At 44.4% G+C, this 24,171-nt stretch overlaps 1 protein-coding gene across 2 annotated transcripts in view; it reads right to left on the bottom strand.

Annotated features, from left to right (window-relative positions):
• PDE4B (phosphodiesterase 4B) overlaps window positions 1-24,171 on the bottom strand; it is a 219,695-nt gene that overhangs the window by 33,143 nt on the left and 162,381 nt on the right. For both annotated transcript variants that reach the window (XM_050900637.1, XM_050900638.1), the window contains one exon: window positions 22,059-22,108. In XM_050900637.1, the coding sequence (XP_050756594.1) occupies window positions 22,059-22,108 (50 nt within the window). The remainder of the gene's footprint in view (window positions 1-22,058; window positions 22,109-24,171) is intronic.

The following is a 24,171-nucleotide window of genomic DNA, read 5'->3' as shown; positions in this document are numbered from 1 at the left end:
TTTCCATGATCTAGCAGGCTAATATTACTAAAGGGTTTCTATCTTGTGAACAGATTGTCCAGTTTGGCAGGCGAGAAATGTTGAATACAAATATTCGCAGACATCTTTACAAACTCAGCTCTCCTCAACTCTTAAAGATCAAATTATGGACTGACTGTACTGGTAAAAGACTTAATTCCTAATTCTGCAAAGAAAAGAAATAGTTACTTCTAATGGATTGTAACTTCGCTCGTAAACCTTAGGCATGTAGAGTTTAAGACTCAAAAAAACCCCTAATAGTCTCTATAAAAAAGGGCTGCAGAAAAATTCAAAGAGAAACTTTTACAATGAAGGTTAAAAAGCAAGGCATTGCAGCTTATAGCAGTCTTCCCAACTTTAACACAGTATATCCTATTCCACATGCAAAACCACTTGTTTACAGAGCCAGTAAGACATCTTCTGGGTTATTTACTTTTAATTGCATCCTGGCTGCAATAAATTGCAGCTATTTATAATTATAAACTTCTTCAACATTGGAGGCCTTCCTTCGCACAAGCACTCTGTGCTCAGCTCCAGCCTGCCTTCATAGCAGCAATTCATCTGGGACTCGAGGGACGGCCACTGAGGTCACCAAAGTGCCCATTTGCCAGCAATTCCAGTTGATTCAATAAAAAATATTATCACTCTATCTTAACCTTACTTCAACAACAATTCAGACTCGGGATCAAATCTGTTCATTTAGAAGTAAAACTAGCAAGAGCAGTCGCTCACTTTTGCCTTGGAAAGGCTTTAATACTGGATCTGTTCCCAAATCCAGTACATACAACGTGGCAATAGGCAGGCACTCAAATGTTCGCCCAATGTTTAACAAACTGATAAAGTTCAACAAAACCTGAGGCAGACAAACACTCATAAGAAACAAAAGATTAAAATATAAGTATTACAGAAGAAAATGCTTCCTAACTCCCGCTAGTGACAGGGAAACAAACGGTCAATAATGAGTAGATTTGGTGAACTGAGCTCAGCTACAGCTCTTAGGTGAGCTGGGGCTTTTGAAGTCCTCATGTCCTTGTATGGGAACATGTAAATGTTTATCCTGGTGCATGAAACCGCTCGCAGGCACTGAACACTCTGCTTTAGGAAATGTTTGAAAGCACGCTCCCAGGCTCCTAACTTGAAAATAACATTAAGGGTGCAATTTCAAAATGTACATTGTTCTCAGCGTGAATCCATAGGATGCAACCGCTCTCCCACAGATTTTAGGCACATTTGAATATTTTGCTTATTTACAGATATTTAAAATAATTTACAAAGTAAAAAAAAATAAAATGAAAGCACATTCAGATATGGACATTTCTTAAAAATCGAAACAATATACATTATGAGTCTTTATCGCTTAGAATTCACCAGAGGACTTTAAGACAACTCATTTTTAATTATATAGTATACTATATTTATTATAGATTATCATAATTGTTGTCATTATTATAGATTACAAAAAAGATGAGAAGGGAGATCCTCTAGTTAATCGTGTGAATGACAGATTATTATTTTGTGAGCAGTATAGATATCATTAATGTTTACTGAAGGCCTCATTTACATTTCTCAGTCCTTGACTACTAATGAATAAGAGCTTACATCGAAGCAAGCTGGCAGAAGCCCTCTCTGTGGGATCCTCACGTACAATCTGATCCACAAAAGGCTGATCCACCAGCTGAACTCATCTGTGCTTCAGCTGAGACCCGTTTAAGTCCTGATCCAGGTTAGAGGAGAGGAAAAGAAAGGAGAAGGAGAAGGAGAAGGAGAAGGAGAAGGAGAAGGAGAAGGAAAAGGAAAAGGAAAAGGAAAAGGAAAAGAAGGAAAAAAAGGAAGGGTGGCCTGCATGATTTAACAAGGTACTCATGTGGTCATGGCTTAGATAAAAGTCACATAGATCCAGATCACCGAAGGTGCTCCCTCCCGTTCCCTTCAACAAAAGAATACGGCTATTTTAACTTCAGAAAGCGAGATTCGTTATATGCCCTGCAATAATTACTAGCCAGTGCCTAGCATCACTCTAAAACCAGGGAGCATGGAGCATGTTCAGTAAAACAGGTTTATCAACAAACGACATGCCAAAACTTGATAGAAGAGGGACTTGTGCAGGCTGTCAGCCATTTACCCTTTGCCTTCCCTAATGTATCTGTGGTTGCTTACAGATTGTGCGGACATGTTTACATATTTATCCTTGACAATGCTGAGTGAAGAACTGACACCAAATAATTTATTTGTTTAATGTATCCTGTTAGTGCATTCATGACTACCCATGAGCAGAGAGCTATTTCCTTGAATTAAACCATTGTTCTAACAGATCCAACAAATATATTGGAGAAAATTGTTCTGTAGATGGGTTTGAAAATTCGGAGGAAACAAAATCAAAGGCACAGAGCACAACTGCAGTGATTCATTTAAAATCTGCAGTGAAAATGTCCAAGTCTGATAGCACCATCTTACAAACTGCAAGCACCAAAAAAACCCTGCATCCCGTAATTACAGGTTTCTTTTATAGATGCCCCGTATGTTTTCCGATATTCAGGATGTCTATGGACCAGATTTCCAACTTTTTTCCAAGCACAAAAGCTGGGCATGTACCTAAAAGAAGGTATTATTCAAAAGCAAGATGTATCCAGCAGAACTACCCAACGCCACACGTGCTGGCAACGCTGCCAGCGCACGAACATGTTCCCTCTTGTAGGTTTATGGACACTTGCGCACTCCCAGTCCGCTGGACCGCGGGGGCTGGAATTACAGAGTAATCTAAAATCATGGGAACGACAGAGTATTTAGATGCACTTCCCCTCCTCCCCAACATTTCATTGTATGCAATGAAACTAATTATATCTTTTGCGAAGATAAGTGCAGATGTGCTAAGAAAGGCACAAAGCCCCAGCACCTGTGGAACAGGTGGAGCCAGTACGCTCTTGAGCAACTCCCCGAACAAATGGACAATCCTGCCCTTCTCCCCTCTCCCGATTGTATTTTTGGGGCTCCAGTTCAGCCAGGAACTCTAGCTGTCCCCTCTCACATTTCTCACACCTGCAGCTATACTGCAGCCTCTCTCCGGCGTGCAAGGGAGGTGTGAGTAAGAGCGAAGGGCTCTTCGTTTGCTCCCCAGCATGATGCAGCCGTGCTGGGCACCGGGAGAGACGTGGAGCGGGGCCAGCGGGTGCCGGAGCTCAGCAGGAGACGGGCAGGCTGCAGACAGCGTGGGCACGGGCGCTGCATGCGAATGAACGGAGAGCAGCATGTCTCGAAGTAACGCTTTTAGCAAAAAGCTAATTTAGAAATGCGGACTTTTCTGTTACCTAGCACTAACACATGAGACGTGGTAAGAGAGGCCAGGGTAGCGAAACCCCTGCAAAGAGAGACGATGGGATCTACTGGCTAAGCCACTGCTAGAGGTACACTGAAGAGGTGGCACTGGAGGAGATCCAGCTGTGGGGGAACGCAGACAAAATCTTAACACAGGCTCAAAAGCAGCACAAACAATGGAGTCTGTATTCAGAGATGATAGAGGAAGACAGAGACAAAAAAATGAAGTGAAAGCTTTCTACTGCTAATTGCGAAAAATGCCAGGAAATGAGTGAGATGCTGCTGCCAGGAATAACGCTTGTGATACTGAAATTGTTGATGAACGTGTTTGACATGCGCTACAACCTCAGGCAAAATAAGGCCAACATTTTGGGGGGCATTTTTCTTTTTGTTTTTTTTTTTCTTTTTTCAAAACAACAAGGAACAGAAGAAATGAACTCTTCTGTTACACTGCTGAGGAGTCTGGCATTATAAGTTCCCTAATTAAAGACAGGTCCTTTCTGGGACACACCATTTCAGCTGCCCAGAAAAGCTGCTGGGAAAACTCAGCCCCTAGAAAAACGGCTCCAAAATTGCTGAAGGCGCCAAGGCAGTGATTAAAACAGCACCCGCCAAGAAAGTCAGGGACACATCCAGGTTCAAACTGGAAGACTCCAGGGAGCAAGGAGAGACGCCTCACCAAGCGAAGGCACGGGGACCATGGAAAGCAATATGAAAGGGAGAAAGAAAAACCTCTTGCCTGTGGGGAACGACACAAAACCAAACCACTTCACGTCCCCATGCTGCAGCTATCCCAAGAAGGAAGAAGCCACAGCTCATTTAACCACTGAAGCGGAGGCTTCCAGTGACGGGAGGAATGCCTGCAGCACGACGCGAAGCGCAGGAGACGTCTGCTTGTCACTTGACTGCCATAGTAGCAGTGATGTTTCTGAGTCAACAGCCAACGCGCTTGCCGCCCGATCACTGAGCCAGCTGCAATGTAATTTGAGCAACACCGATAAGCAGTAATATTAGCCTGGAGAAATGTCACTGGGGTGGGGGGGCTCATCTGGGCTATCTTTAGCCATCTAAAAGTTAATCACCTAAGCTCCCTGCACAGTCAGTGGAAAGTGGCTGGGACCTCCAAGGGGTGATCCTGGTCTATTCTCAGCACGACTGCTGCGACGGGCTGAATCACCCTCCGGAGGTGCCTGTCATTCTCCATTAACTACAGAAGGCACCCCTCTACCGCAGTCACAGCAACTGGCTGGAAGGGACCTCCGGAGGTCATCTGCTCCAGCCTCCCACCCACAGCAGGACTATCTCCAGCTAATCACCAACATCAAGTAGCTGTAGGGCACTGTTAGACACTCCGTACCCTTCCTGCCATCAGCCACCAACTGGACACGCAGCCTTCATCACCACGCTTAGAGCCTGGTGGTCCAGCAATATCCAACCCTGTCAACAGTCCATCTGTCCGGCCAACGCCGCTTCAGCTTCCATGCGGGAATGCTGTGGGAAATGGTGCCAAAGTGCTTATTGCAGCAGGTATACCCACCCACGGCCCTCCACGTGCCCACAGCCAGGCCATCCCCCTAGCCCTTGTAGAAGGAGGTCGCGGCTTTCAAGCACAATTTGCCCTTGGCAAATCTGTGTCTACCATTCCCGATTTACTTTCTTGTCCTTTGCGTGTTTGGAAACAGACTCCAGCGGCCACCCTCAGTGACCTCTGCGGTGACTGAGAAGAGTCTGACTAGTCCATAGTTCCCCAGTTCCCCCTTGCCTTTCTCAAAGATGGACCTTTTTCCTGTTGTCACAGACCTTCCCAAGCACCACAGTTTTTCATGAATGACACACATTGACTTTACAGTCAGATCAGCCAGCTTTTCCAGCCTCAATCTTGTCCAATGCCGTGGACCTGAACACATCCACCTCCTCTAGGTTGCCCCTAACCCGCTGCTCCCTCATTGTCCTCTCCTTCCCAAGCAGGTTGGGGGGTGCCAGGGCCTGGGCAAAGACTCTGTCTGTGAAGACTGAGACAAAAAAGACACCGAGTACTTTGGTCTTTCGTGTACCAGTTGTCACTAGGCTGTTTCCCCCATAGATGAATATTTTTTCTGAACTTTCTTTCCCTACTCCATACCCACGTTGGAGTCCCCTCGCTAGTCACAGCTCCATCAGCCTTTGGTCTGCCCAACTTCACCCCACACGCCCAAACAGCACTTTTACATCCCTCCCTTGTTACCAGTCCTTTTCACTCTTCGCCTGCTCTCTTTTTGCACTTTGACTCACTAAGAAGCTCCTTGCTTCACCAAGTTGGCTTCTGCTGAAATTCCTGATCTTCCTGCACAACAGGATGGTTTGCTCCCAAGCTCGCAATACGTTTTCTTCAAAAACCAGCCACTACTTAAGATTGGTCTATAATTTTTAGGTGGCTGAAGTTAGGTGAAATTAATCTTATGACAATGATGGAGTCTTGAGACCAAGCAGTAAATGGAAGCCTTCGGCAGCAAAGAGAAGAGTTTTTGCAGAGCCCTGGTGCTGGGCAGCCTGTCGCCCCAGCCTTGCTTTGATCCCGATTCCTGCAACCCACCCCAAGGTGAGCGGCAGGAGATCAGTCATGGGGACCCAGCCACCGTTTTGAGGCAAACCCGAAACATTTCAAGGAAACTCATACCAAGAGGTCAGCCTGGAGTGAGAGCCAAGCCCTGATGAAGCCAGTTAAGGCAGAACTGGACAAACCTGCAAAAGTCCTGATTATACCCACCACTACTGGTGTGCAGGCTGGTTGGGGTGGATCACCAGCCAGGTCATGAGAATCAGGTCACCGAGGACCCACACGGGCTGGCAACTCACTGAACAGACCACTGACTGTTAGCAGTAACTAGGCAATTGCTTACCAATTAGTCTAGAGTAGGCTGATTGTGGTTTCTTATCGCGGGAGCTGGAGAAGTCACTCAATTTTGCCAGGCTTTGTGGCAATAACTGCGGGTGCCCACAAGCAGCACTTATCATTACAGTTACTCCTCTAATGTCAGTGTCCAGGGTCCCCTGGGTTGGGCAGCAGGGTATCGAGAGTACCAAGAGCATCGCTCCTTCTAGGAGAGGATGATGACATGGAAGAGGCAACCAGCAGCTGAGACACCCGCCTGGGATAATCTCAGCAGTTCAGCCTGGGTGTAGTGCCCGGCTGAGCACAAGAAGCTGAAGCTCTGAACTGAAGGAGTCGTCAGTTGGGGGGTACAGCTGCAGTTTTTCAGGGACTGCTGATGGGAGAGCCTGTGATATCCCCACAGACACCTTAAAAACAGACTGAAAAAGAATGAAGAAAACGAGGAGAGGACACTACTCAAGTATTGTCTTGCAAAGAACTGGATTTACCAAATGTTGCTCAGAGAGAAGGACCAGAGCTTCAGAGGGCGTTGCAGCAGAGTGCAGAAGATGTTTCATCGTGAATCTTCATTCCCGCAGAATAAATACTACTAACATCTCTCTTCAATTGAGATGGAGCATTGGAAACCACTTGGAAAGGTCTAGCTAATAAAAAGTCAGGATCCTGAATTAACCCAAAAAAGTGCTCTTACATTTATTTTGTGTGTTTACGTGTGTCAGATACGCATGCACTCTAAAACAGCTGTGTAAACCTCAACCTTAAAAATGCTACAGTAGACTCCCAAAGCAAAGTTAACACTGCACCTTTTGCATGACAGTGAGGTCCAAAAATGAGGCGTGAACACTGAGAACACCTTAAGGTGGCTAATAGAAGCCTATGAAGCTTCCCAGAGAGGTAATTTCTGATCTGAAGATAAGCCTAAAGGTTTAATCAGAAATGCTAACGAGTGAGGAAAACTGGAGAAGTTCTAAAGAAGGATTTAGATTGGAGATACCGTCTCATTGTAGGGTGGGATGGAGTGTTTTACCACAAGGCAGTCCCTGTTTCTGCAGTGTCCTTCCCCCCCACGGCAGCCACACAGAGCGAACAATACAGTGTAGCTGCCACAAATCAGAAGGGTAAGTGACAGTGCTTTTATGGTGCCAAATGGAAGTAACAAAATGCAGGAAGCATCTTGTCAGATGTCACTTAGCAGTGATATCACGGGGGAATCTGGGAACGGGATTTGCCTGCATAGTAGGAATTCCTCAGTCCACGGAGAGGGAGAAGCAGAAATGGCAAGAGGGGCAGAATCTAATCTTGGCCTGTCGAATGAACGGGAAAGATTGCTCAGTTCCAACTTTATCTCAGGGAGCAAACACACGGTTTGGCACGTTATCGTTTTACTGACCGGGCTTGATTCCTTGTTGCCCTGTAGGATTCCTGCCTTAATCACAAGACAGGAGGAAAAATACGACGCAAGAGAGTACCTCTCCTACACAGGGTCTAACAAAACAAGTGCAAAAGACTGACAGTGCACTTAAAGAAGAGAGTTGCAAGGAGAATGCTGAAAATGATTTTTCAGATGACGTTTCGTAAAGAAACAGACACATACCTCGAACACATCTCTGAAGACAGATCACAATTACCAAGGTCATTACAAATTATTAAATTAAGTGAATCCCCATCACACCTTTACTCAACACGCTCCTCAAAAGTGCAGCGAAAACAGCCCAGAGAGCTGCAGGCTGGGGACAGAGATGACCATCGGTTTCGATGGGCCGCAGAAGGAAGCCTCCAGCCCAACTCCAGAGCCGAGCCCGGGGATTGAAATCCCAATCCCCACTCCCTGTAAATCATGGGGAGCCCAGCTTGTGTTTTTGTTTCTCTAGTTAAACAAGGAAAGGCCGGATCACAGTAAAATGAACATTTTATTGTGTGAGTAGAAATGTTTTCTTCCTGAGCGCACGGCGTGCGTGTGAATGCAAGAGTGTGAGAAAGACACTGAAAAATCAGGATATGATTATGAAATTACCTAGCTACCCACTTAAGATTTACCTGTGCCGTGCAGTGTATTATCTCATTTGATACATGTGGGCTGGCTCGGAGAGGGCTGGTAAGCTTACACGTGCAGGGAAACCAACTCGGATCCTGGAAGCAACATCGTTGTGCTAACAAGGCACTCCACCTAAACTCATTAGCCCTGCTTTTCAACAGGCTTAATTAGGTGGGGCACCATCCTGTGCTGTTGTGGCTAGACGGCTTCCGGTTCTGGAGCTGGCTCATCCACAGCCAGTCTGAGGGCTTCTGCACTTCGCTACCCGGTGCCGTGCACCGACGCCGTGTGCGTCGGAGCCGGGGCTCTCGCCCGTGTCGGCCCACGGCTGAGCCCAGAGGCAGTGCCTCTCCTGAGCTGCCTTTCTGTGCACGTACCTGTGCAAAACTGCGTGCCTGCGCCCCTGCTGCTGCACTGAAAACTCCTCCTCGAGAAACCACGAGCTGACTTTCGCAACAGGCCTAAGACAAGGAAGGAACTAGACAGACCACAGCAACGATTTTAATTCAACAAAGGGGAAAAAAACCCAAACAAAACATGAAAGATGTAAGAGACTAACCATACTCTATGCATAAGAGTTTTGCAAACCACAAACAAAAAGGTCTGCGTTTGGATCTGCCACAGAATTCAGATGATACGTTCTTCCACATACCCATCTGTAGCCATTAAATCAGGTTTTGAACCGGGTTAACCTGGAGATAATAAAACTTATGGTCTAAATATTCTGTCAAGAGTGAAAGTCCTTTGACTGTGGTGAGACAAATACTGGAGTAGGAAATGGAAGAGGAACCTCAGGAACGAATCCTGGGAGCACAAAGCACAGTGCTGATCTACCTGAAAAGCTCCACTTGGCCGCTGGCATTAGATACAAAGACAAAGTTTATTAATAATCCTTAGCTCTTCATGAGGAAAATCATTCAGAAATTTTAAATGAGGGTCAGAATAAGGCTACCCACGTCACCACACCAATGTAGAACAGGCTATTGGTAAAATGTTAGACCTGTTTTAATCAGTTTCCTTGGCTCCTGGAAAGGTTACAGCTTAACACAAAATTGTCCTCCATTTCCTCTCAATTTAATTTCCTTAAGGTCTTCAACATGAAAGTTAAGAATGTTGCCCCTGGAAGCATCCCAACCATAATTCATAGGAATTCTTTAAGACATATATCAACCTTTGTGTCCGTATGCTCCGCTCTCACCCTTGGAAAGACGGGGCATACAGTCATCCATTATGTTTTGAGCCACCATGCCAGCCATTTAAATGATATTAATTATAAAATATAATTAAATGGGGTTTTTTTCATGGCTAAATGTAATTTCTTGAAAGCATTATCCTTTAGGATGGAAGCTTAAAAAACTGATTTAGTTTGGAATTTTAATCTGTTTTCCTACAATAGATATTTTACGTACCCAAAGGGTAATAATGTCAACCTCGCCAATTTACCTTATTTGAACTTTCTGCCCTTATTTAGCCTCTCAAAACAAACGAATATGACTGTCATCCTACAACTGAAACCCAGAGATATTGCTGCTCCGCGTTGAGCAGAGCCACTCAAGTATGCCGCGTGTTGCAAAAAATGACCTGTTTTGAGATATTTCGTTTTCAAGTGATGCTCTGAGTAAGCCCTATCGACTGATCTGTAATTGTACCAAACGACACTGTGGGAAGTCAGAGCATTGCTCACTGCAGATCGTGGGTCGGTCATAGAGCAGAACCAGCAGAAATGGCTTGAACAATCTGAAAGCACATGCAATTTAAAAAGTTGTTTCTTAATCCGCAATCCTCCAGCTTTTGAAAATGCGGAATGTTTTGCATGTTAAGCTAGTGTCCTTCAGATAGCTCTCTGGTGGCACCCTGAGACGTGCGGATTCACTTTTTGCACGTCCACGCACTGTAACTCTGAACACTCGGAGTGAGCCTCAAGTCACAAAACTAAAAATCTTCAGACCTGCAGTAGCTGCCAACAGAGCTACAATATTCACTGTGCTAATCATCTGTATTAATCCACCCTAGCGAACAATTTCAGCTGTTCGTAGCTGTGACTCAGTGTGCTTTATGTTTACTAACCTGCACGTACAGCCTTTTAGAATAATCTGTTTAAAATCACAGAGTAAGTCCCACGGGTAAAAGGGTGGGGAGGAAGAGGGAGATGTCAGTATCCTACAAACCAGCATCATTTGTTTTGACAGCTTTTAATATTCCATATTAATCCTTTCATGTGCTGATCTCCGCTGTGCCTCTGTGTCACCTTCAAACTGAGGCCATCACACCCTGGTCACCAGCTTTTTCAAAGGTGTGTTTGGGACACGGGTCAGAACTGGACCATATTTTCCCCGACATTGCCAGAGACACTGCATCGGATTCATTACATCGTTATCCATAATCAGAAATAAATAATATAGAACACCAGATAATAATTTATTTCTGGGTTTTTTTTCTTACATCTGGATCATTTTAGCCAGAAGCTGATTAAACCTGGAGGTCTGAGTCCTGTATGACTAGTTTCCTCAAATCTGGGGTCTCAGTCCTGGCCCGAATCAGGCTGTTAGGCTAGAGCTAAGCAATCAGCGAGCTGCCCTGAAGGGGCAGATGGAGGATAAACTCGAACCCAGCAATGACAGGCAGACTTGGAAGTGTAAGCGCTTGTCCAATCCCTACGGCCAGCACAGGTAAGAACAGCCTTTCACTCTCAAAATACATTTAATTAAGGCCCTCAGAATATATTTATTTAAGCACCTCAAACTGAGTTCAAAGAAATCAAAATGTCAGCTATACTAAAGGCACACTTATTAACAATCTCAGTTAAAATATCAGATTAAATGGACATGGAAATGGAAATGTTCCCCATTGAAGGTCAAATATGGGTTGGTCTACTGCAGATTATTCCAGCGGTTACTTCTTATGCTTTAAGTTTTATGCTATGTGGCACCTTTCAGAATTTCTTACGTTCAGCAGCATAATAGGGGCACCTCATGTTAGCCTTGGCCAAGGTCTCTGCACTGTCATTCACACTACTTCTCTCAAATAATGAATTCTGTCAAATAAGTTCAGTGAAATTCATACAATTTCTGTGAAACATCTGATTTTAAGCTGCACATGACTTTCCATTTAAGGCAATTTGCAGTAAGAGACATTCTAGCAGCATGCTAAATTGACCACATTTGGATGCGTTACAAAGGCAGGCTCCGAATGAGCAGCTGCTGCTGAAAAATGTGGTGTGAGCATCATCTCTTCTTGTGTTTCATTTTTTTGTGCCTGATCTATAAAGTGTGAGTAACAGATTTTTGGCTTTTACCTGGCTAGTACGCTCCCACTGTAAGTGGATGGAAATATTTAAAAGTTGCATGCGGTATAGTTGAAACCCAGGAAGCTGCAAACAGTTCATGACATTTCGGTAACAGGAATTTCGGGAAATACCCTGCCCAAAGAACTTGAATTAAGATGAAGGCCCAGCATACGTATTTGACGAGGATCTGGATGTGGACCAGGTCCCATAAAGTACTACTGCTAAAACAGAAAATACTCCAGTTAGACTGGAAACTTGTATCTGAATTTCTCTTCTTCAAGAAGTATCTTTGGGAAGAAAGGGAGGAAAACATTTCACAACTGTCAAATGCTAGCAAGATCTACTATCGACAAACCCCGCACTTGTGTTTGCTAACGTGTGAATGTTTACTTCTTTGAATTTTCGCCAGCAGGATTGGCCCCACACTGTGCTCAACTCATCGGATGATAGTCCCCACAGAGCAGACGGTTATACCACGTCCTCTCGGGCTGTCCCAGACCAGTGCGAGCGCTCCCAGTGTGGATCCAAATGTCCTGCAACTCGAGTCAGTAACAGCAGGGCCACAATTTCAGGTCACTTCTCATAAAACTCAGAGAGGGAAGGAGGCAGGGAGGGAGGGAAGGGGAGCAGGAGGACAGGCTGGCTTTTCCACTTCTCAGAATAGTAGGCTGGTTTTTCAGAGAACGCAACGATTGCTCTAACTGTGTCCTGCTTTTGTCAACCTAATATACGGTATGTAAAGAAAAATACATTGCTTGTAAAATGTGACATTTTAGAATCATTTTGGTATTAAGTGCTAAGCTTGTAAAACCTTCCTAAACACATGCTTGCAGCGTGAAAGGCTAACTGGATTCAATTCATTTTAAATGAAAACATCGAGGTGTCTGGAATATGCTCTAAGGGCCTTGGCAAGCCGGATCCAAAGCCTTGCTCTGAATGCCTGGAACCTGGAGTCTTTTAGGTACCATGCAAAACTGTCCATTTAAGAAATTTTTTGAAGAGTGTGGAGGTGTGGTAGAGGAGTTTTTGTATGCATAGATGTTTAATTTCCTCTTGGAAAGGTATATTTATGACAGCAGGATATTTATACTACAATACATTAAAAAGCATAGCTTTTTTAAAATTAAATCTAACTGCATAAGTACTCAGTACTGAATAATGGCCACTGATCATGGCTCCTAGTAAACAACAAAACCCAGTGTCTAACCTTGGGTCAGATCCTACTCCTCTTCTGGCTGATGAAAGGCTGTTTGCCACTGGCCTTTGACAGGCACAGTACTGAATACAAAATCAAAAGACGTTAATTGTCAAAATCAACACCCTGCTAGATTTTGGAGGGGTTTTTTTGGGTTTTTTTTACATTCTGAATTCCTAAAATGATTAAGTGCCTGAACGCACAACAAAGTCAATCAATGATACCTTTAGACATGAAAACATATTCCACAGGGACGGACATATTTAGATGTTTTTTAAAGTCCACTGCTTAAAAAATTTAAATCTTTTTAAGCATACATGTTTTTCCAGTGAACTGAATTAACTTAAGAACCTGGCATGTTTTATTAATAACCATAAGTAGTTAACAGTTGTTTCCTTTCTGTCAAAAAAGTGTTGCAATTATACAATACTTAAGGCTGTCATTTACAGACACTTCTTACAGAGAAAACAATATTACCATAAAATGTTTCATTAACTATTAGCGTAACATTCTCTATCAGTTGCACAATGACATTATGCTTACTTTAATAAGCATACCATGCTTAACTATATAAATCTTTTTTAGTCAATCAGGAGATGAAAAGATACTGATAATAAACCCAGAGCATTTCTGGGTGATTTGAACATTGAAAACAGTCAATACATTCATTGTTCAGTATCACCGTTCGGGAATCGGTGAGTCTAAACCGTATCTCAGAACAGAGGCAATTCCATGACTGAATAAAGGGAAAAGTGCATTAGCAATCCTTCACTCCCTCTTTTAATTCTACCTGGATTATATATTGATTTTAAAAGCTCTTAAAGTTTTAATCTTTATAATCGTTATCCTACAATTGTAGAGTTAACTTCGGTGGGCAAAATGTCTACCCTACAGAGGACAACGGGTGAATTCGAATTCTGTCCATCAAGGCCAGCGCTTTACCCTCTGTATGTGCCCCTACAAACTAGAATCAAACACTGCTCCCACCAAGACTAATAAATACGCAACAGTCAGCGGGAGTTCCTGCCCTACTACGGACTGAACGATTTGGCCGCTGACAATCAAAACACAAAGTTAGAAATACTTACTTTTTAAAACACCACAAGAAAGCAACTTACACTTGGAATCAGATCCTGCAGGAGGACAAAGTTTTGAACATTGGGACTGTCCAAGGACAGGCTGATGGCTCTGGGATTTGTGCGGTGCATTACCCTGGGAACGTCTCCGCACAGATACTCGGATGCAGCCTCTCACACTCCCATGGCCAGCTGTGTCCGGGACACAATGCTGCAGCAGTGAGCTCAACCTCGGGGGAGGAAGGAGAAACTTATATATAGCTGCTGCGGGGATGAGCTGATGGGTGCTTTCAGGAGTCCGTTTCAGCTCCCACTGGCTGGAAAATGCTGATGACATGGAAGTTGAAGGGGCTCAAATCAGTGGGACAATGAAGAACCCTATTCATCACTAAGGCATGCACAAACTGTGCCCCACGACCTAAAAAAAATAACTCGGCCTGCCAGAAGTTTGGTTTGGGTGTTCTTGTTTGTTTTGGTTTGGTTTTTTTCTCAGATCAAGTACACAGTTCTCAAACTCATATGGAACTGATTCAGTACACTGAAGACTGCGATGTCAAAATCTCACCCACAGCAACTATTATCATTCTATGCAGAAAACAAAAGAAACACAGATTTTATCAACTCTGATATTAGCAATGGCTAAGTCTTATTGTCTCCGCAGAGGCCTTAAGCAATCCCATACAAATGGGAGCTGAGTAAAGCAATATAGGGCTTTCAGGGCTTGACCTGTGCTTAAAGAGCAGAGTGAACATGGGGACACAATGAGAGCATGCCACTACGAAGATCTCTTCATTGCCACCTTGGGCTCGCAGTTGCCTGGATCATTCAGAAAGAAAGCATCCATCAGAAAGAAGCTCTTTTAATAACCTATGACTGTTTTTATGGCTTTATCCTATGTAGCAGAGTGTGGTATCATCAGTGAAATGACAGCCTCAACAGAAAAACCAGTGGTTTGGCTCCTCAACTGTTCTTCAAAAACGCATTGCTGCTGTTGATTACAACATACCTGCTTATCTTGTCAAAGGAAAGGTACTCCCTCCACCTGGGTGAGGATGCCATCTATATATATCCTTAGGTTTTCAGCTCGCGGCCCCTTTGGAGCCTCTGTCTGACGGCCAGAGCCATTCCTGCTACCGGGCAAGGAGAACTGCACAACCCGGAGCCGCCTTCAGCAATGGGCAGGACGGCAGCTCCGGGAGGTAGGTATCTGCCCGGCCACGGTAATGAATGGAGGTCTCGGCCAGCCCAGGAGAGCCCAGCCCGCCTCAGAAATACAGCAGGACGGCGTGAGTGCATGCAGGGAGTCCCGCTGGCACCGCGGCCGCTCGCCCCACGGCCGCGGATGGCAGCTGGGCCCCAGGGAGTGACAGGCTCCTGATGGCAGCAGCACGTGTAGCATCTTCATGTGACATCCACAGGTGGGGCGGAGGGGAAAACAGTTTTTATCCGTTGCTATGGAGTCATGATTAGCTTGTATGTCTTCAGAGCCTGCTGAGGAGAAATGAAGGCTATTTTCTTATATAGATGTCATGAAATCAATCCTTGCAGAATTTCTGGAGTCAAAGGCTAAACAGGTTTGCCTGAATACCTTCTGTTACTTGATACACAAATACATCTAGCCGGGAGACCTAAAATGAGTGTCATTTTTCAGCTGGAGCCGATCGCAAAAAATTACTCTTTAGTCTCATTTGGAGTCGTTTATGCGCACAGTAACATAACAAAAGTGTGTTAAATAAAATGCAGCAATTATCACAGAAAATGAGTCTTAGAAAATTAAGCAGACCTCCCCCCCTTATTGCAAAGCATAGTGACTTCAGAAGAAACTTTTCCCTTATTCTCTCCAAATGCTAAAAGAAAACCTGATGTTCTTCTTTTAAAATGTGTCTGCCTCTAGGTCTTTGGCACAGGTTTACTGATGGGAGGGCCGGCAATCTATTTAATGACTGCATTGACGTCAATAGCATAACTGAAATACTTACTAAGATGCATGAGTCCAACTTTCAGGGGGTGTGTGTTCGCAGGCAGGCGCAACACACGAAACGGACTCTCCGCGGGAATGAACTACCCCCGAAGAGCAAGAAAACGGCCTCTGGACGTCCCCAGCGCCGTCTGGAGCTCGGTCAGCTGCGTTTGCTTTTTCTGCAGGTAACTTTTAAAGTTCACTTTGAAACGCACTGTTAAATCCTCCAAGCAGTAAGAATCACTTTACCGTTCAACAGCCTTAATTTTACTCAAGTCATGTCATTAAGCTGACATCTATCTGATTTCTTTTACAGCTTTGCTTTGTTTCTAAATAGTCTGCATCATTATAGCACTGCATCCTTTAAAAATAATATTTGTAGGTAATAATATTTATAGGTAAGTCTACAGCACCACTGAATTTACTGTGCACAACCAGTTCTTTTTTAGCTCAGCTATTTGGTAATACGTGGTTCCTCTTGCACTCTTGTTAAAAGCCTAAACCAGCACATCTACTTGACTTGTACAATCTGCCTCAAAATCAAAGGGCCAGATCTTCAGCCAAACTCACAGCAGACCAACAGAATTTCAAAATGAATCCTCTATTTTGTGTATGCCCAGAGCCATTCTCCGCACGCCAAGCAGAGGAAGTATGGTGCAAGAGCGCTAGCTCCATACTAATTACTTGGGATTTATAGATATTTGTAACCAAGAGCTGACTTTGATGCTCAGGGCTTGTTAACTCCTACAAAAAGTTGGGACTCTCATTAGCACAAGCACCAGCATTATCCAGTCTTTTGTTTATGCTTTATACAAATGTTCGTGCACGAGTCTGTGTACATCTTACACCCACATAAAAAATGAAAGGGTACAAGTTTTGAGTTCGTGTAAAGGCATGTGAGAAGCGCAGACAAACGTGCAGATGTACAGGAAAGCAGAGGCTAAGGCACAAGCAAGAAAAATACCAATCTTTCACTCCCATCCCCAGAGAGGAATTTTAACAAAGCTTTAATCCCATGAGCCCTGAAAAGCCTGTGTGTGACATATCCCAAAGCGCTACACCCCGCAAAGCCTCGGGTTGCAAAGCAAATCAGCTATATAATATTGCTAGGTATGTAATTAATTGTGAGGACAGACTATAATTATTCGGTGTTGAAAGTATCCAAGGGGCGCTCGGTTGCCCGCTCTTGAGAAAAGTTTCTGCAAACCCCTCACAGCTCCAGGAAGCGCACAACACTGTTTGACCCTTAACGCTATGCTTTGCTCCTGTCAGCCGTCAGTAACGTTTAAATGCAGCAGCCTGTCAACCGAACCGGTATGGGAAAATACTGCCCATCTGGGTATCGTGATGTGCCACCTCTCCCCTGTCCCAGCGTTCATCCGGAGAGGCTTCTCGCTCCCTCTTGGGTCACAACTGGTACGGCGCTTTCTCCAGAAGCTCTGTGACAGGGAGGAGGGGGTTCATTGACCGCAGCGCCCACAGGTAACGCACAGGCTTTTACACATGCACTGCAAAGGTAAGGTGATGGCACGAAGAGCCTGTGCGCGTCCAGACAATCATGAAGACCAGGTACACAACCACTGTCAAGCAGTGAGGGAGAAGCCTTGACGTTGGGAATCTAAGCAAACAGCACCGATCCCGTGCCGAGCTGAGAGAAAGAATGTGGTAAAATATGAAAAAGTCCTGGGAAAAATACAAAGGAAACAAAACAGATGGAGAAAAGATTGTACCAAAATGGGTGGAAGAATGAGAGGCTTAGACTGAATGTGGCAGCCAGTGAAAGATGATTTAATTCAGAGGGAATTAGGGCCAGTGAAGTAAATAAATATGGAGAAAGGAACAAAACTAAGCAGGAACTGCCAGACTTGTTGCTGGTTAAAGATTTTATTAGTTGAATCAATTGGGTGGGAACTAAAGACCTTTCACTGATGCCAGGGCAGGAGAGAGCTGAATCGAGAAGAGAAGGCGCTGACGGATTCACTGAGCCCAAGGTAGCACAAAGGTCAACGAAAGTAACTGTGGCAGAGGCCGCATTTAAAAAACAAAAAAAGGCGAACAGGAGAAAGAAACGTCACAGACGCTTGTGTGACAATGTGTTTGTGACAATGTGTTTATATCATTGTTTCTGTAACTCCAGAGAAGGTAGTTGGGTAGCACCCATTCATAATCCTGGCCCTGCGCAATTGCACTCTGTAATGCCATATACTGCTTAGGAACCTCATGGTCTGAAGTATTCCCATTATCCTTCCCAGCCGTGCAGTACATGAGCTAATTAAGGATTTACGTACTTTTTGCTATGGCTTCATATTTCCATGTTATGGTTTCTCAGTTAATTCATAAAAGCAATTTTGTTCGTTCCTGTGATCTGCAGTTATAACAAAATAACAGGAAAAATCTGCCAGATTTACTTAAGCTGATACCAAGGACAAAACACAGGATGTTCAATACATATTCCTCTTCCTTTTATGGCTGTGGTTATAAGGTTAAGAAAGCTCTGAAATTCACAGTGACATCGGTATCGCCTTTGAAAGCACTTTGTCCCATGAAAAACCTGGCCAGAATTTTTCATACTTTCAAGAAAATGAAAGCAAGAAAGAAAAAGAATTTCATAATTTTGACACAGCTCATTCATTTCGCCATGGGCCTGGGTCTTCAGTGATGCAACTCCTTGGGAGTACACTAGCAACAGATTTGGCTCCTCTCAGTTTGAAACAACTGACAAATCCTGTAACATTCTAGCTGGAGTAAACAGCTGGCACGTATTACTTCCAGTGCAAATGCTGAATGTAATTTGTCTCCCTCCAGGGTAATTTTATTAATGTATGCTAGCTTGCTTTAAACCCTGAGTTCTGCACTTTTCATAACAGGATATAAATCACTCCACTAATGACAAATAAAAGGAGACATATACGAGGTGCTCACACTGATGTCAATTGATTGTGGTAAATCTATGAATCAATGTGTGACACGGGAGAGCTAAAATAAAATTCCGAGCTTTGTCGACTAACCAATCTAGAGAATATAAACACATTTCATTTCAAAACACATTCTTTTATCTAGAGGGATGTAACGCAGCCTAGTCCCAATCAAAACATTACTGTTTCCTTCTCCAAAACTTTCAGGAAAAACACTCTGCATCCTTTGAGACACAGGAGCCATTGGCACATAGCTAGAAGTGTTCTGATAGGAAAATCTCTCCTTCCTCTCATAATTTCCAAATCAGAAGCCATCTAGGGAAAAAAAGCTGCAAACACCGGAAAAAAAAAAATCCCCTGAAAATCTTTGTTCTTGCTGCATTTAAATGGAAACTTCCTTAGAAAGTAAATGGCCGTCATTGTTTTCTGCTATACTGAAATGAGTTACAATATGTAACAATGGCTGTAAATAGGTAAAGGCAGGCAATGCCCAAACTGATCAAGGGAACTGCTGTACAGAACGACTACAGCCTCCACGGGAAACAAGAGAGGCTCTACAGGAACCCGGAATGCACTCTGGGCAGCAAAGTGGGGACACCAAATTCAACCAGTTAAATAAGGTCAGAAATTCAGAATGGTCCTGGCTTACATGCTAGAATAGCACATAATAAGAAAATTAATAACTGCGGGATAGAGTAACACTGGCACTCCTCACTACACCTTTATTTTCACATGAGCATGGGGAGAACGGGAGCTGAGGGTACACAGCCTATCACAGAAGCAAGCAGGCAGGTGTCTGGGTGCTGGCCTCACCTGAGAAGAGCGCATCCCCTCTCTCGGCTACGACTCTAAGCCTTGTAAACTACCTGGCAATTTGTGAGGGTGGCAGCTTTATCAGGCTCTTTTTCAGAGTCTTCCTTCAATGTGTCAGAGCTGCTGTCCCTTCTCAGCAAGCTCACTCCTGACGCCCGCAGCGCAGGGGTGTGACAGTACGGCAGATGCAATGTCTTAGGCTGGCCAGGAAGGGATTGCTTCAGCCTAGAGACTGGATCCTCTGAGAGTTGGTAAAATTCATCAACAAAAATAAGCTGAAGCTGAATTTAACTAAGAACCCCAGGCTTTTTCACTAATAATGTCAATATTGGCTTCTTTCATGTAGGAAATAACACAATTTCCTATCAATCTCAAAAATAATTCTTATCTACAAACTGTCACAATTTACTTAAGTTGTAATGCTACAACTCACATTTTTTGTTTCATTTGAAGACTTCACCTAAAGTCAGTTAAGATTCATGGTTAAGAACTCATTTACTTGACGGGCCACGAATTCAGCCTATACTTCTCTACTTTTTACAAATTCCGCAAGCCGCTAAGCTGCAGTTTTCTTCCACAGTCCTTTTGTTACCAAATAAAAATCTGCATACTGAAAATGCATCCAGCGTGGCTCGTTTCCACATCTGGACATTTTCTTTTTTCGCATCTCAGGTAAGATCTTAACATAATTTATTTTAGATATATTCACCTATCCACATATAATTACTAGCACTGAAACATTAAAAACCATGAGTCAGGATCACAAGGTTAAAAATGCTAAAAGTTGGATTCTTCTCAGTTGCTTTCTCTTTTTGAGCTTTGCAGGGTAACACAAAACTTGCTCTACAATTATGTGTGTCAGACCCTTCAATCAAAAAGGAAGCTGAAATTTTCATGTATTCCCAGCATTAGAAGCTTGGGTTAGCTAAAAAGTAACAAGTATCCTACAGCTCATGTTGGAAATACTGTAGAAAAATATCCACAAAGTGTTAAAAAGCTGAAAGCAATTGTTTCCACAGAAAGTGTTAAGAAAATTAACGTAAAAATTCCTGGAAGGGAACTCTCGCCTCATTATTAGATTCTGTAACTTATATAAACAGATCTATGGAAAGGTTATGAAATTTTCCATTATTTTTTTCACACAGCCCACAAAATCAAAGTCTTGCTAGAACAGATTTTTAAATAAGGTGACGAGTTGCATTCCTGCTAGCTCTGACTCGACACTGTTCACAGAGAGGGAGTGAAAGAGAAGGAGTTTAAGATCGTGTTGTCCAGTTTTGTTTCTGCATCAGAGGTTTCCACATCCCATTAACAAGTTTTGAGGAACCTAATCTGGAAGTCTCCAGGACTTATACGTGTCCCCAGACAGTAAATAATACACAGCATGAAAGGAAATTATAGTTAGTTATCTAGGTTTCACACACTGTAAAAACTAAGCTTTATTAGTCCCTCCAAGCACATAATTATTGGAAAGGCTGAGATTAAACCTTACAAATGGGCACTCCTCCAAATCTTATCTCCTTCTCTGTGGGAGTAACCTTTAAATTAGTGCAAGCAGGGCCAGCTCTGCTCCTGAGAGGGGTCCCACAAGCCCTCAGCGCTGCATGGCTAAACCCAGGTGTAAAAGTAAAGAAACTTGTCGTAAGTAAACAGCAGGCTGCCTCTGCTTCCCATCTCCAGTACTTCATCCTACCTGAGCAGCCCCCTGCTCCCACCACGACTGCTGCCTGCCTCCGCTTGCTGGGCTCACACTGCTGCCTACCCCACCGTGCTTTGGCACCCCGGGCAGACGCTGAGCCCCCTCGGGGGTCCCTTGCTCGCCCGGGCTCTAGTGCAAGCTGTACACGGTGCACTGCCCAGTGCCCTCCGTCCGGAGGCTTTGCTCGGTGTTATTCTCTTCCATGATCGTAGTCAGACCTACTTGTGTTTGCTGTGGTCTCTGACCCGACACGGGGGTGAGGACAAGGTGACCGAGGGACACTGTGTGCAGCGGGGGAGCAGATAGGAAAGAAGATGCGATTAGCCACACTCACTGACTTCTGCTCTCGTTCGATTGCTAAATGGAGATTTCAAAAGACCGCAAGCAAACAGCGAAACAAAAAAATGCCATTCCAGGGCAGCCAAATAAAAGCAGAGGAAGCTTCACCTGAGAAAGGTTTTTGAGATTGCAATTTTTACATAGATCACATGGAAACAAACTGAAATAAACAGGGTAAAAAAAATACAGCTGTGTCTGAGCCTGTTTGAGGCTTGTAGGCTGGGGCTTGTCCGGGCCTGTGCAGCACAGGGACTCAGAAGAATAGCAGTCACTGTGGCCATGCCTATCAAACCAAAATCATGTTCGTCTCTTATGCTTACATACAAGGATAAACCCCAAACCCAAACTATTAAAATAACAATATTTTGGGCCTGATGGTTCTCTTGTATTGGTTTTGTACGAGTAACTCAGAAGAAGCTCTACGAGCCCAGAATTGCACCAGGGGGAGGGGGCAGAGAAGCAGCTGTTAGTAAAACGATGTGCAATAGGCGTCCTCTGCATTTGACCTTGCAGGTGATTATCAAAGTCACACACATACCTTGCAGGTTAACTCTGGAGACAGGTGGCTGACTCGTTGCTGGAGATCTCCTAAGAGGGATAAAGAATACTCTATAAATAGGTATTATTTTATCCTTTCAAACCCTGTTGGCAGTTCAAACTGCCAACTCCCACAGTTAAAAATCCTTTTTCATACTCACAAAGAAGCCCAAAACACTTTAAAATGATTTGGCAGTCAATGAGCAGTATCAATATATCTGTTAGGAAAACCCAAAGATCTATGTCCCCTGGCTAGGCACACACACATGCTGGAAAGAAGGTACACCAGGAAAGACGTGCCATCATCCCACACTGCCTTCGCAACTTTCTGCTCAAAATATGCCTGGAAGTCAGCAAGGGCTGGTCTCTGTGGCTGAAGGGGTCAGTGGGTCCCCCACAATCAAGGCCTTCTCCTGAAAAGCTTTTCCCTACAAGGTCTGGACTGGACCCTGAAGTAATGTCAAATGCTACACCAGCCTGCAGGCTGCAAGGCAATGCCATAGGTAAGGTGAGAAATGTACAGCTTTAAACCCTACAGTTAACAGTTTGAATTGCACCTGGAAGCAAGTAAGAAGACGCTGCAGTCACTAGCGTAAGCTCTGAAACAGCTGAAGGACTTTTTTTGACTAGGAGCAACAATTTCACCAGAAAAGTCTGGATTTCAGAAGGACGAAAAGCTATCTGAAAAATTGGTTCAAGTCAAGCAAACAGGGTCTGACTGGAAGAAGGGTGCAGTATTTCTCCAAATGTCAAAATATTTCATTGTGAGATTTGCCAAATAAAACTTAATTTTTCAAGTTGAAACCACAATTTACTTGGGAAAAAAGAGACTTCTTTTTTAAAGAAGTTAAGAGTTGACACCAAAATCAAGATACTTCATTTCGGATTGAATGCAGTATTTCAGGCTGACCAAAACCAAAACTTTGGGCTTTTGCTTCCTTAAGAAGTTTCTGATACATTTTAACTGAAGCCAGATTTCCCCACACTCTCTCTTAGCCAACCTCCTAACCCCAATTTTTTGAGTCAGCCACTGAACTGAAACATCCATTATTTGCCAGCTCTCCTTTGAAGCTAAAATCAAAGCAAGTGAGCGGCTCAATTCTGCTGCAATTGTAGCTCCAGGGAGTTCTTCAGAAGTGCTCCAGGAAGGCCTTGCTAACCAGGTAAGATCTGCGTTAGAGTAACGCAGCTACAGTCCTGCTTCAAATCCTCGGCTCCAGCCTCCCGATCTGCTGGCAGCACGTGGGCCGGTGGGGCTCCAGAGCCTGCTCCTCAGCAGCAGGCTCCCCTGGGCACAGCACCCGCTTGCCGGCTGGCATTTCAAAGGCTCAGCTTTTCTGGAGGGAGCTGCAGGACCCAGATTCTTCGAAGGGTTCAGCACAGGGCGTACATGTTGGATGCCAACTTCTCTGAAAATCTGCCCCGACCTGCCTCTGCTGAGCCTTTGAAAAGCCAAATCTCGAAATCTCTAAAAAACAGAAACTCCCCAATAGGGACACCACGCCGCGGCTGCAGCGCTTCCAGTATCTGGGGAGACGTGCTGCAGGTGTCTCCAAACCCTGCGCTGAGTTGCACAGACATGCCTTTCGGGGGGGGCGGGGAGGGATGAACTAGTATTCAGTAGGGTATTCCCCGCTGCAGAGCCTGAAAAGGGAACGGCACCGCTCCCGGCATCCTTGAACTACGTCCTGGCTGTGCCTATCCTGGTTTCTGCGGCAGCCAGGGAGCAGGCAACAGAGACCCAGAGATCTGGGTTTCGACAGCACTGTCCCTTCTGAGACACCACCGTGCTCAAGCGTACACGGCTCCCGCTTCCCGCTCCTTCTCTCTTGCCGGCGGGTATTAAGAGGAGTAGGCGCCGGATGCTTTCTGACCGTGTCCTGGGCCGCGTTTGCCAAACTCAGGCACTCCGAAACCATTAATCATACTCTCCTCTTTTCCAATCAGGAAACTGCCTTAAAAACCCTGACGTTGAAGTCCAAAAAATATGACTTCTGGTTGTTTTTTTTTCCTCCAGCCCTTAACATTCATATTTTCCAGCATTTCTGTAAATGTGTGGGACAGCATCCTCTTTTCCTTTCTTGGGCCAGGAGGGGTGGAGGAGGAGGAAAAAA

Source organism: Gymnogyps californianus, chromosome 8 (assembly GCF_018139145.2).
Source record: "Gymnogyps californianus isolate 813 chromosome 8, ASM1813914v2, whole genome shotgun sequence".
Taxonomy (NCBI): domain Eukaryota; kingdom Metazoa; phylum Chordata; class Aves; order Accipitriformes; family Cathartidae; genus Gymnogyps; species Gymnogyps californianus.
Note: the sequence above shows the minus strand (reverse complement) of the source record. Positions and strands in the feature narration are given on the sequence as shown.